General features: G+C 35.2%; 1 protein-coding gene across 1 annotated transcript in view; it reads right to left on the bottom strand.

Moving 5' to 3' along the window:
• LOC140451278 (uncharacterized) overlaps positions 1–14,581 on the bottom strand; it is an 862,244-nt gene that overhangs the window by 136,613 nt on the left and 711,050 nt on the right. The window contains 4 exon segments of the mRNA XM_072545021.1: positions 4,568–6,005; positions 6,939–7,281; positions 13,180–13,538; positions 13,601–13,832. Coding sequence (XP_072401122.1) covers positions 4,568–6,005; positions 6,939–7,281; positions 13,180–13,538; positions 13,601–13,832 — 2,372 coding nt within the window.

Genomic DNA, 14,581 nt, shown 5'->3' with positions numbered 1-14,581 from the left:
CGGTCAGAACATCGAGGCTATGGGTGAAAATGATATGTATAAATACCTCGGAATAAAGCAAGCGCGGAAAATTGACTATAAGCAAATGAAAACTGAGATAACTACTGAGTTTATACGAAGGGTAAAACAGCTGCTTCCTTTACACCTTAACAGTTAAAATTATTCTACTTAGCTACTTATTTGGTATTGTTAAGTGGACAAAAACGGATATAGAAAATCTTCGGCGAAAAGTACGAACACACCTCACAAAACTACAAAAACATCATCCTCGAAGTGCAGTAGAAAGAACGACGTTACCGCGGTATTTAGGAGGGCAAGAACTTATGGATATACGTAAGCGACTAGAAAAACAGATTACTAATTTAAGAACTTATTTTCAGGCGCAGGCTGAGACATCTACTCTACATCGTGCGATTTGTGCTGTAAATGATACAACACCGATCAAACTGAGGGAATCAGAAATGCGCGTAAGTTATCTTACTAAGGACAAAAAAATTCGCACCTGTATGGGTAAACCTCTGCATGGGCGACATCCCAATGAGATCAGTCAAGACCATGTCGACAATATAGCGTCGAACTATTGGCTGACATCAGGAAAGATGTTCCCTGAAGCAGAACTTTCATTACTCGCCATTCAGGATCAGGTTATACCAACCGAAAATTACCTGAAATATATCGTCAAAGACCCTCAGATCCAAAATAACAAATGCCGATATGGATGTCAAGCTCAAGAAACCATCTTACCGGAGACTGCCAGGCATTTGATGCAAGTAAATATAAGGAACGACATGACTCAGTGGGAGAGATCCTTCATCAAGAGATAGCCATCAAACTGGGACTTCTCCAAACAAACCATCTCCCATATTACCAATACGTTCCTGAGAGAGTATACTTGAGAATGACAACTACAAACTATACTGGGACCGCACTGTGCTCACGTACCAAACAGTGGTGGACCAGATTTCATACTAGTTAATAAACTAAAGGAACAAATAACACTAATTGATGTGACGATACCCAACAACAATAATCTTCATGTTAAACAGAACGAAAGAATCGCCAAGTACAGGGATCTGAAAATTCAAACACGAAGAAGGTGGAGAATGGAAAGTACCCAGACAATACCTATTATTCTCTCTACTACTGGAGTCATTCCGCAGAACCTCCTGGAAAACATAAAAAAGCTAGGTCTGATAAACATCTCTACAAGACTATGCAGAAAGCTGTACTACTCTAAACGACCAGATGTGTACGGAAATTTTTGGGAGATACTCCAGCATACAAAGTCAGATAGGGCTCGATGATACGAAAAGAGTCACCAGAGCTCAATCCTTCTGATACCGTAGGTATCTGAGCGCATACCCTTTGAGCGAGTGAGAGCCGCAAGGCTAAATCTATAATAATAATAAATGAATGGTTTATATTGAAAATATATAATGTCGATGATAATATAGTGACCTTTTTAAATGACGGAGTGGAAGACTAAAATTCACCTTAAAATAAATGATCAAAATAACATCGAAACTGAAGATATCCTAATTAACCGGGGCATTTTCCAAGGGGACTCGTTGACTCCACTTTGGCTAGCGATGAACCCACTATCTCAGCTACTAAACTTCACTGACTCAGGTTTCACCTTTCTAAACAAGAAAAAATACGCACCTGGATGAGTAAACCTCTGATCCACAAGGAATCTACGTTCCTGTATTTTGCTGTATACCATATATTAAAAAATTAATTAAAATCCTTTGTAAAAGGTATATATTTAAAAACCCAAACGGGCTGTGTTAGACAAAACGTTTTCGGAATACATCATTCCATCATCGGTGTCTAGGAGTACATGAATGTAGCCACTAAATATATGGGTAAAAACCCGTTAACAAATAATTAGTTACATTTGTTCGACATTATATCTTATAAATACTTAGGATGTTAAAGTTACCGTTGGATTAGGTAACATGGCGACATATGACTCCTCGTTGAAGTTGCAAGTCCTGAGACGGTGTACCTACGAGGACTTTATGGAAGCAACTCATTTAATTAATTTTTTAAACCTCTGATATGGATGAGTGATATTTCAATGAGATGAGCCAAGAATATGCCGACAATACAGTGTCGCATTATTGGTTAACATCACGACATATGTTTCCCGAGACTGGGGTTTCTTGCTTGTCATTCAGGATCAGGTTATTCCAACTAAAAATTACCCAAAATATATTATTAAAGACACTTAAGGTTCAAAACGATATGGCCGATATGGCTAGCCTAAGAAACCATCCAACATCTTACCGGGGGCTGCCAAGCGTTTGTCGGTACTGATTATAAAGAACGCAATGAGTAACTACGAAAGATTATTCACCAGTACTTAGATAACAAACTAGAACTTCTCCAAACCGACCATCTCTCTTATTATCAATACGTCCCTTACATAATGATAGAAAACGACCTGTGGCGAGATCTAGAAATACAAATAAGGAGACAGTAGAGAATGGAAAGTACCCAGACAGTACCTATTATTCTATCTACTACTGGTGATATTTCGAAAAATCTCCTAGAAAATATAAAATAGCTTATTCTTAGTGAATACCTGTATAAGACTATACAGAAAGCTGTGCTACTCTCGACTCCAAATGCGTAGGTACGAACATTTTTGGGAGATACTCCAACGGACCAACTCACCTAGGGCTCGATAACACGGAAAGAGTCCAACCAGAGCTCAACCTTTTGATACCGTAGGCATCTGGGATGAGTAATTCTTCCCTTAGAGGGAGTGTAAGCCATATGGCTAAATCTGGGATAATAATAATAGTATCTTTTCCAAATTTATTTTGAAGAGTTTTGGAGGGTCGGGCTTTCTATGGCATCTTAATAAAAAATTTTAGTTTTACTTGAAATTAGCCACAATTTTAGTTTCAAATAAGTTTATTTTAACTTTTTGATTTCCACTTCGGAAATTCCCAGTAAAATTAATCCATTGTATGAGTTAAAATATTTGTGACATGTGAGAAATGACAAATATAATCTACTGCAGTTGATTATCAAACGCAAAACTAATGGCAAACGTGGTTGAGATAAAAATGACATTATGGCTCAGGAATCTGCGTCAATGGTATCAAGTTACATCAGGTTAATATTCTGAGCAGCAGCACAATAATGAAGATCATGTAATTGGTTCTCAACGTTCTAAAAGGAAATGTTACTTGAAGAAGCAGATCAGTTGTTCTAGCGTGTAAGCATGGTCAATGCATGATACACCTGTCACATAATCTGTATGGTCTTTACCCATTTTGCCCAATGTCGGTATTTTTCCGTTCGTTATATTTTTGTATAGTATTTCAATCCACGATAATACGCTTATTACACTATAGTTCAGGAATCGTGTTACAGTTTTTTATCGACTCTAATATCAATACCGAACGCCACTAGCTTTGCGAGATCACATCCAACTTATGCAGTCAAATTCCTATGTTTCAATCCTATTTTAAATGAAAAACTCCTACCTTGAAAAAGTACAGCAACTTAAAACCAGGTCAAAACACAAAACACTCAATAGCCCGCAATATCTCACCACAAGGACGAAAAAAACAATTGCCTTATTTATGAAATTTAATTTTGGACGTTGAATTCACCAGAAACCGCAGCATCGATCTGCACGTTGTTAGTCAACGTGGAAGATACTTTGTAGTGGCTATCGTGAAGTGCGGAAAAATAATTAAAGGGAATAGGGGGGAATAAAAAACTAGAAACAGGGATGAATAAACACCACAGGTGTATAGGAACACGGGTGGCTAACCAATCATCTGATTAAGATGTTCTCGGGGTATGGTTGTTTCGGCTCCTGTCTAAAACGGATTGACAAGAAGACTCACGGGTATATACATTACAAAGAGAGGTGTAAGCACAATCTGGTTGTATGCGAAGCTATATGAGTTAATAACTAAAATGTGAACTGGGCTTAGATGAGAAAGTCGCAGTGGAGGTGTTAGTTGTACTAATGAGTAGTATTATGATTATTGATTAAGATAGATTGGAACTTCTTGAATCGTATGATTGCTGTGGTAATTAATGACAGAGATGAAGTAGATATATATGAGTAGATGAGGGAATAGTCAACGTTGTAGGTTTTTAGTGGGTAGAAATCCCAATTACTATCCGGCATATACTGTGTTTTTGAAGATTTTCTTTCCTTCTATCAAAAAATAGATCAAACACACAACCCATCCCCTTATCCTGGAATTACATACCATCTGTCTTCTGACAGATGAATGTATGAAAAATAGAAGAATCTTTTTTTCTGTTCTGATTTTAAAAGAAGAGCAAAAAAACTTTCCAAATATAAGCCATAAAACATATTCATTTTTGATTTTTTCATCTATTTAAGCATTTCTATTTCTGCAGCATGCCTTTATTATTGCTTTTTATATAATTGCCATACATTATACCAAATCTTACTTTGACCTTTTGATTTCCCTTCATTTTGTTCATATATATTAAAATTAAATATAAAACATAAACTGGGTATCTAACTAATTTTTTTATAATATTTACATTTAAATTTAAATCTTACCTGGAAATCTGGCGATTCTGGAATAAGGAATCCCTCCCTCAACCATTGGATGGTGGGCTTAGGTTTTCCAGCGATAGTAGTCTTGAATTGAGCAGGGCTACCTTCAGGTACAGTAACGTCTTTCATTGGGGTTAGTGACGGTGCAACTTCTTGCGTTTCTGGTGCAATAACTTTCAACTTAGCTTGAGTACTAACTGCGCCTGCAGGATTTTCAGCAACGCATTTGTAGACTCCTTCATCTTCAGGGAAAGCTTCTGAGATCTTTAATGTACAGAAGTCCCCTTCTTTGGTCATTTGGAAGTATTTAGATGGCTTGATGACCTTATCAGCCTTTTGCCACTTAATAACTGGGGTTGGTTTAGCAGAAATCTTACATCTGAATACGACAGCCTGTCCTTCTTTAATAGTTTGATCTTTAAGAGGTTCTACAATGACTGGTGCTTTTTCCGCACCGGGAGTTGTGGGTTTCGCGGGTTTCTGGGCAGCTGATGGTGCTGTTACTACACATTCAGCTTCACATCTAGCTTCTCCGGAATTATTGATAGCGACACATTCATATTTACCAGTGTCTTCTGGAACAACTTCAATAATGAGAAGAGTATAGATTTCGTCTTCTTCCAAAGTTTTGTACCTTATATCAGACACAATTTTCTTTCCGTTTTTCAACCAGTACACATCAATAGGTTTGGTACCGTCTATTTTAGCATCGAATCTTACTAGTTGTCCTACATTAGCTTTGGTACTTTGAATTGTGGCAGTGAAGCTAGGTGGAACAGCACCACGTGTACCATGTCTTCGTCTTTCTTGTACTACCAAGTTGGCACTGCATTTAGCGGTACCTCCTCTATTTTCAGCAACAACACTGAACACACCAGAGTCCTCCATAAATACTTGTCTAAGTTGAAGGATAGATTTAGTACTGAAGGTATAAACTTTAAGATCTGGTGAGCTGGTAATGGGGAAATCTTCCCTGAACCATGTAATTTTGGGTAACGGATCACCATCAAATTCAACCTCAAATTTGGCAGAATCATTTTCGAATGCCCTTACTGGCTTAATCTTTTTGGTAAAGACTGGAGGATTAGATGGCAGTACTTGGCCTTGGACTACTCTTTCTGTGGTCTTTGCTTTGTGTTCAACGTCAGTCGTTTCAGTCGCTGTGATATTTCTTGTAATTTCTAGATCGCCCTTTTGTTCTTTTTGAACCTGTTTCTGTTTAGTGACGTGGATTTCTCTACCGTGTACTCCAGTTTCAGTTGGATCTGGTGGATAAGCTCCTTGTTTAGAGTCGATCTCTACTTCGTGCTGTATGAACTCCTGACCTTTGTCGGTCTTTCTCAACCGGACTTGGTCTTTGTGTGGCATAGGCTTGGCTTGTTCCGCTTTTGGTAGACGGGGAACTGGTGCTAAGTTGATGTCATAGTTTGGTTTTTCGTCACTGGAATAAAAAAATTAAATAAGTAATAAAATAATATTTTGTCAAATAAAGTAAATAAAAATTAAATTTTATTTAATGATACATAGATTTATGCGTTTAGAGGACATTTACTAGATCAATTTCTTTCTGGCGTTTATTCCCAACAAAGTAAAATGATTAGATTTTATTTGAAGAATAACAGGTGATGTGGGGCATCAAACTACTATCCTTGGATGTGAGGGAAGGCCAATGAAATACAAAAACAGACATATAATATTAACAGAATAGACAGAAACTTAAATGTGTAGAAAAAGCTTATCCTCGAGAGCATACACAGTCAACTACCACCCGCTTTCCTATAGAATACTTCGACCCAATTAATTCTTTTGTTAAACATATAAAAATAATAAAGATAGAATTGATAAAAGTCGAAGATCATGAATCACTTGTGTTATATGTTCAAAAAATCAGACATAGGTCAGACGGGAAGACGTTTTAAAAAACGAATAACTGAACATACCTACAGCTAATTTTATACACGAAAAAAACTAATTTCACATAAGTGCTAACCATTTAATTATAGAAAATCCGAAATTTAATCATAATTTTAAAATTTTACGTAATGAAAAAAGTAAAAAATTAGACTTTATACACATTTTTTAACTTATTCGCTTTAAAAATACTGACGACTTTATTCTTGACGAACAAATATGTATTGGAAGGTCACCGTTCTTAAGTAATTATCTGCGTTGAACTATTTATTACTATAAGAAGGGAACAAATTCTAACAAAACTTAATGCACAAATCATTAAATCCAGTTACAAAAAATTATGAAAAACAAGAGGCAAAAAAAGTAAAAATAATAAAGATAGTTGTGAGTTTTTAATATTACTCTGATTTTTAATTAGATAATAAAGACAAGTTTATATAAAAAAAATAATGCATATACTTACAGATTTTCTTCATATTGCTGAGCCATTCCTCTGGCGAGAGAGTTGCTAACAATTTTCTCTCCGGGTATAGCGTACTGATGAGATTGTTCACGAAGTCTGATCTCTTTGGAGACCTGTTGGTTTTCAAGTTCCTGTATTTTGTCATAATATTCTTGTCCTTTCTTATCTTTCACGTTCCGCTGCCATTCCGTCTCGGTACCTTTGAATTCTTTGGGTTGGACGTGTTCACCAGTAACGTTCACGCCACCTTCTCTAAGAGCAGTGTTTCGCTCGTCGAATACTCGTTCGAGTTCGGTTTCAGCGCGTTCTTTTTGGTATTCAGTTAGTTCTAGATCGTACCAAGCTAAAGAAATAAATATTTACGTGAGATATTTGTGGTATGTATCAAAGACTTCTCATATAGCAATTCACAATAATACATATTAGAATGGGAAGAGAAGTATCGTTCAGACTATAATAAAAACGCAAAATGCAAATAAAATTCTTTATGTAATAGATACTTCGTTTCTAGAATAAATTATACATGACTTTGCCAGTGTATTGGCAAAAAATTATGACAGAACAATAACAGGGGACTAACGGCAAAATAGCAAGTGAAAAATTAAGTTACTGTATTGAAAAATAAAGTTACTGTTGCAAGGGTGATAAACGCATAGAAACGGTGGGGAACATATACACTTGAACTCTGACGTAATGCACAAGCTTTAAAATTGGCTACGAATTTCTCTTTCTTCGACACGTTTTTTTAAATATTCTTGTTTTTAAACAAAAAATTAAAATCGTCAGTAAAGAGGCTATGCCGTTACGGCGTATTTTCCCATGTAAAATTCCATTAAAAACGTCAAGGTTCATTCTGATTATTTTTGACGCTTTGTTTAATGGGGTAGAACGGCTCGTCAGATCGAGTAATATGACAACGTCACGTTTTTACGTCAAAATATCACGTTTTCACGTCAAAACGTAAAGTGTCACGTAAAAGCATCACGTTTTCACGTCAAAATGTCATGTTGCTTATGATACAACGTTAAGGTCACGTTTTCACGCTAAAACCTGACATTTGACGTGAAAGTGTGACGTTTTGTCATGTACACGTGACATTTTGACGTGAAATGTGACGTTTTTACGTCACACTTGATATTTTGACGTGAGACCCATAAGTTTAACGTTGTGACGTTTTGATATGACTTGATCTGACGAGCCGTTCTGCCCCCACTAGAAAAAGCGTCAAAAATAAGCAAAATGGACCTTAGCGTTTTCTTATGGAATTTTACATGGAAAAATACGCCGTATTGGCATAGACTCTTTATTATCGTCACTCTCGTGATATAATTTGTGCAATTTAAGGAAAAAAGGAAAATATATTGCCGTTGGAGATGAAGCCAGAGCGTTAGGGTCTTGATCTTCCGTTGTATACTAAATTGTATTACAAATATATAAATTTCTAAAAATAAGAAAGTAGGAAGGAGTATGGGATACTTGATGAAAATTATTATCACTATTTTATTCACTATTTTATCCGTGATAAGGAAATTTTATGTTATTGTGAATACTAAAGGGGAGTCTATATTTTACGTGACATTTAAACAAATACATACAATAAACATTTGGCAAATATCGTTATTTTGGAACAAGACTGTCTTATTTTCTTAATAGTTTCTCAATTTTAATATTTTTTAGATAAATGACAGTCTTGTCACAAAGTAGCGGTATCGAGTAACAATGAAATATTATATTTTGAATCAATTAATTGGTTTTCTAAATTGTTTAATTATTTAATATATTTTATTGGAAACTATTCTTTACCATCTTGTCCAATAACATTCAAGGCCAGAAAAGTATTTAATTTAATCAAGAGAAGCAAACATTTTCCACCAATGCTTGTCATAGTAGTTATTGACACTAATCATTACTATATTTCTTATTGCGGTAAATAGTTTACCTTTACTCTTTTCTTCTTCGCCATTCTTATTGTTGGGCAAATTGCACTTTCATACATTTAGGCCAATCTTCTTCTTAACGTGCCCCATCCCTGAGGACATTGTCGATCATCATGGCCCATTTGACTCTATCTGCAGCCGTTCTGAAAAGTTCTATTGACGTTTTCCCACTCCATTGTCTCAGATTCTTCAACCAGGACCTGCGTCTTCTCTCCGGTCCTCTTTTGCCCTCCACCTTCCCTTTTGTGACCGGCCGCATCAATTCGTATTTCTCGTTTCTTAGTATGTGACCAAAGTAGCTCATTTTTTTTTCTTTATAGTGTTGAGTATTTCTTTATCTTTTTTCATTCTTCGTAGCCTTTCCGCATTTGTTATGTGTTGTGTCCAAGATATTTTCTACATTCTTCGATAATACCACATTTCAAAGTTAATGAGTTTTTTCTCTGTCGCCTCTGTAATTGTCCAGGTCTCAACTCCATACAACAGGACAGAGAACACGTAGCATCTCAATACTCTAGTTCTAATTTCGATGTTGAATTTTCCATTGCATAATATTGCTTTCATGTTATTAAAAGCACTTCTAGCTATCTCAATACGCCGTTTTATTTCCGTACTTCTATCCCATTCTTCATTTAGTTCGCAACCTAAGTACTGATATCTGTGCACCCTGCCTAAAAGTTTTCCTTTAGCATAAACACTGTCTTCCTCAATCGTGTTCTTGCTTACCACCATGATTTTTGTTTTATTTGTATTCAGTGCCATTCCATACCTTTCGCAGAATTGGGTAATGCGATTAACCATGGTCTGTAGTCCTTCTCTGCTGTCCGCAAGGAGTATTGTGTCATCTGCTTATCTCAGATCAAGATTATTCAGAAGACTTCCGTTAATAAATATGCCTTCATTTACGTCTTCTAATGCCTCTTTAAACAATTCTTCTGAATACCTATTAAAAAGTAAAGGGGAAAGCACACATCCTTGTCTTACTCCACGATTTATAGGTATTTCTTTCGATTTTTGTTGGTTTATTCGTATTATGGCTTTCTGATATCGGTATAGATTGGCAATGATTCTCACGTCTTTGTCATCTTATTCTGTGTTCTGCAGTATTTTTGTCATTCTTCGGTGTTGTACTTTATGGAAAGCTTTTTCGTGTCGACTAGACATATGAATACGTCGCAATTGACATCTCGACATAGTTCTATTAGTGTTTGTACAGTAAATAATTCTTCTCTGGTGCCAAAGCCTTTTCTGAATCCCAATTGGTTTTCAGCTATTCTATCATCTAGCTTTTTATAGATACGTTCGTGTATCACACGTAAGAACACTTACGAGTACGAATATCATCAAGCTAATTGTCCTTTCCCCTTACACTTCATTGCGTTTGATTTTTTGGGTATTGGAATGAATATTGATATTAATCCTTTTTTCGGAATCTCTCCCGTATAATAAATGCCATTAAATAATTCTATTAGTGTGTCCATATCATTTTTTGTTAATATTCTTAAGATTTCTGTAGGTGTTTCATCAGGTACCATGGTCTTCTCATTTTTTATACGTTTTAGCGCTTTCTCAATTTCGTCTTTGGTGATTGGTCTTAGGCCAGTCAAGAAGAAAAAAAAACAAATGAAAAAATAATTGTTTGCCTATAAAACGCTTCTTATCCATTTTAGAGCAAAATGATTCAAATAAAAGTTCTAGATCGTAAAAAAATCTTTAATTTTATGAGTTTCTAAATTCAAATACATAAATAATTGACCGAGATTAATGGAAAACCCTTTATTTTTGCGGTAATTTAGAAATGTTAATACTTTACTTTTTGCATAATGACACGTAATTCTGAAAGTGGGCCAGATTTTAGACGAAGATCTAAATTCTATTATCCATTTTATATATGGCATATATATAGACTAAGTAAAATGGTACTCGTAAAATACCGCCTGGACGAGCCCCGTTTTTGCTGAGAATGGAACTTCGATTTGAGATTTGAGCGCGCTGAAAAAAAAACGCAGTAGTAGCTTGTTTTTTTTTAATTGCGGTAGCTCGATAAAATAATACGAAGTGTTCTATTTCCACCCCCCGGAAAATCCAAAATTCCCGGAAAAATTAGTAAATTTTTACATAAAAATAAAATTTTATTATTATTTCGTAAGATATATTTAAATTTTATTAATTAATGTTAATTAATACTATACTCCGAAATATCAACCCTGTTCTTACAACTTAATGTTGAATACATTAATCTAAATATTCGCAAAAAAGGCTTTTTTACTGACCATATCTCACTTTGTATTGTATCAAGAATATCTTGTAAAAAATGAATCTTATTTTTCTTTTATAAGTTTAATTTTTGTTTTGCATACTTTTTCGATCAAAGCCATTTTTTTTAAATTATTTATGAAAAACCGTTAAAAACCTGACTTCTTCAATAAAAATTCGCTGTTTTCAACCATAAATAGCTCTAACAGTATTGACTGTCTGAAAAAAGCCAATATAGATAAGTCTATAGAAAAAAGTGGCTTAGAATTTAATCCTCTATCGATTCTCCTCTGATTATTTTGAGCAAAAAATTTCCACCCCAGAGAAGAGGTGTCAACCACCTTTGGGGCGGCAGCACACATCGGAGTTATATAACTTTGTTATTTGATGACTTTCTGAAGTGTAAATATCTCTAGAGTTATTGTTTCAGCAAGTACAATTGTTTATATAATCGCTTTTCGGGATAAACAAATTAAATAACTTATTTGGTCCATCTGGCTAAAATATAGCACACTTCAATAACTCCTTAATTGTCACAATTTCAAGTAGTTAGATTACATGTCGTTGTGCAGAAAAACAAAGTTATTAAGATTTATAAATTACTACAAAAATATGGGTTTTTGCAATTATCTCAGTCAATTATTTATGTATTTTAATTTAGAAACTCGCAAATCAAAGAACTTTTTAAGGTCTACAACTTTTATTTGAACCATTTTGCACTAAAATGTATAAGAAACGTTTTAAAGACAAAAAATAATTGTTTCACTTATGATTGTTCAAAAAAAAAAACAAAGCAAAATCAGCTGTACGTCTTCACGGATTTGTTATAAGCCACCCCTCATATACCTTTTACAACTTTCAAATAGCTGTTTAAGATTTTTACGTGAAATCGATGATTTTGTTCACAGCTAGGGTGGGGTAATTTGCTCTCTCCGTGTTTAGGCCATCGCTCCAGTGGTTCATCTCTTTTCCTAACACGCTTCAGGCCGTCAGTCCATTTAGTTGGTGGGCGTCCTCTGCTCCGTATTGCTTCTTGCCTTGGTCTCCACTCTAAAATACATTTTGTCCATCGGTTGTCTGATAATCTGGCCACGTGTCCTGCCCAATTCCATTTTAACGTCTGTTGTTTTTGTTCTACGAATTATTTCTTCGTTTGGTATTCGGTTTCTCAGAGAGACACCCAACATCTGGCGCTCCATAGCCATCTGAGCCACTTTGTTTTAATACCCAGTCAATAATGTCTTCGATATTTTGTATGTGTGTCTTGTGGTTTCACTTGTATATACCGTTTCTTTTATACACTATCAAATATTTTAGAAACAACTGCGTCAATTAATGGGTAGACGCTATTTTAAAATTGTTGTGTACAAAAACTATTTCCTTTATTCAGATCATATCAACCGATTGGTCAATTGCTATTATAATATTTAATTGTTACATCTATATTGAACTTCGGACAATAAACACAATGCTTATATGGCAGGAGTCATGCAAAAATTACAAAAGCTCACATATATTATTGCATACCTGTTCAGAACTTCTTCAGCACAAAGCTTTATCCGGTTGATAAATGCTCTAAAGCGATAGGTGCTTTAAAGCAGTAATATTCTTGGCTGTTCGAGAAGAATAGGAATTACGGGAAAAGGATCATTGTGGACGGTATCGGGAAGTGGATCAAGATGTTGAAGTTAGTGTAATGTGCGATTATGCGATCTATGCTTGTAGTTAATCGTGGTGGGTGCATTGTGTAAAGTTCAGAGTAGTTCAGTTAAAAAAAGAACACGATTCGACAAAGAGCGTACATAAATTTAAGTCTCACATAATGTTTATAAGAAATTTGAAAGTTTAAGTAAAGAAAAATGAAAAGGAGAGAAGAAAAAAATTAAACAAATAGTTAAAACGTAGATACAGACCAAGAATTTGGTGCAGTTGTAGTAAGAATGTATTTTGTTTCATGTTAGCCCTTTGATAAACCGTGCGTTTGTTAACTTGTGTACCCTCTATATTTGTAAGTATACTGCGTTGATATATTTGTGTGTTTAACTTACGTCTTGGCGAATTCTTAAGAACTCCTCTGTAGTCATCGTGTCTGGGAATAATTGTCAGCTCAGTTTCGGCGATAGCCTCTCCCACTGAGCTGCGAGCAATCACTTCCACTTTACCAGTATCGTACTGGCGAGTTTTTGGTATATCCATGTGGTACATTCCATCGTAGGTGAGTTTATAGCGGGAGCCACTGACAACAGTGTGGCCGTTGATGAGCCACATGACACGTGGACGAGGATGGCCTGTAACTCTACAGCAGAATCTCGCCCATTCTCCTTCTTCGACTGAAACTGGTTCAGGTTTACTGACAAACACTGGTGCTTGTCGTGGTTTAGATTCTTCGGCGGCTTCTTCGGGTACCCTATAATGAACGAAATAAACAGTTTAGTTAAAATACCAAAATTATACCAAAAATAAACTTACACTTGCCAAGCAGCTTCAAGTTCTCTAATCTTTTCGATACTCTTCATTCCTTTGGGTAGTTGAGAGTCATAGATAATGCCTGGTTTGCCAGTTGTTTTAATAACTGCTCTAGTTTCATCCATGCCGTACAAATTGGTAGCTCTACACAAGTATTCGCCGCTGTCTTCTGGATATACCCATCCAAAGTTCATAGCCACGTAACCAAAGTCATAAATTGGTGTAAATCTATTTTCTGTAAAATAAAATATATCATTAGTTATTGTTTCTATGTTGGATATTAAGCGGAATATTTTTGTGAAGCAATATTTATACTACATAACCAAAGAAATAAGTATCAGAGTTTTTCATGGATTTTCTAAAAGACTTTAAAAATATACAGCATGAGAAATGACAGAAAAATTAATAGCAAAAGTTAACTTTAGTGACAAATAATACAGCTATATAACTCGTAGAGACAGAAAATTGAGGAAATGGAAAAACATAAATATTTAAAGAACGAGCGAACTATTCCTACTATTCAAAAAATGAGATAAAACACAGCCAGAAAACTACAGAGGTATAAACTTGTTAAATACTACGCTAAAACTTATAACTAAATTTTTACAAGTGCTAATAAATCAGAGGACAAGTTTAGCAGATGAACAACAGGGTTTTCGTAGTGGAAGATCGTATACAGATGCAATATTCGTTATAAAGCAAATTACTAAGAAATCACTAGAGTATTATAGACCAGCATTTCTGTGTCTGATTGACCTAAAGAAAGCGTTTGACAGAGAAAGACTCAAAGATGTAATTCATCTTCTGTATAATAGAGAAGTTCCCCTAAATATTATAAAAACTATCGAAAACATCTACCGAAACAACAAAATGGAAGGCAGAATAGATGGACCACTTACAGAACCCATAGAAATAGGCAGCGGAACAAGACCAGGGGATTCATTGAGCCGCATTCTCTTCAATTTGATCATGGATGAAATCATC

This window comes from Diabrotica undecimpunctata, chromosome 9, assembly GCF_040954645.1.
Source record: "Diabrotica undecimpunctata isolate CICGRU chromosome 9, icDiaUnde3, whole genome shotgun sequence".
Taxonomy (NCBI): Eukaryota; Metazoa; Arthropoda; class Insecta; order Coleoptera; family Chrysomelidae; genus Diabrotica; species Diabrotica undecimpunctata.
This window is presented reverse-complemented; position numbering and strand designations above follow the sequence as displayed.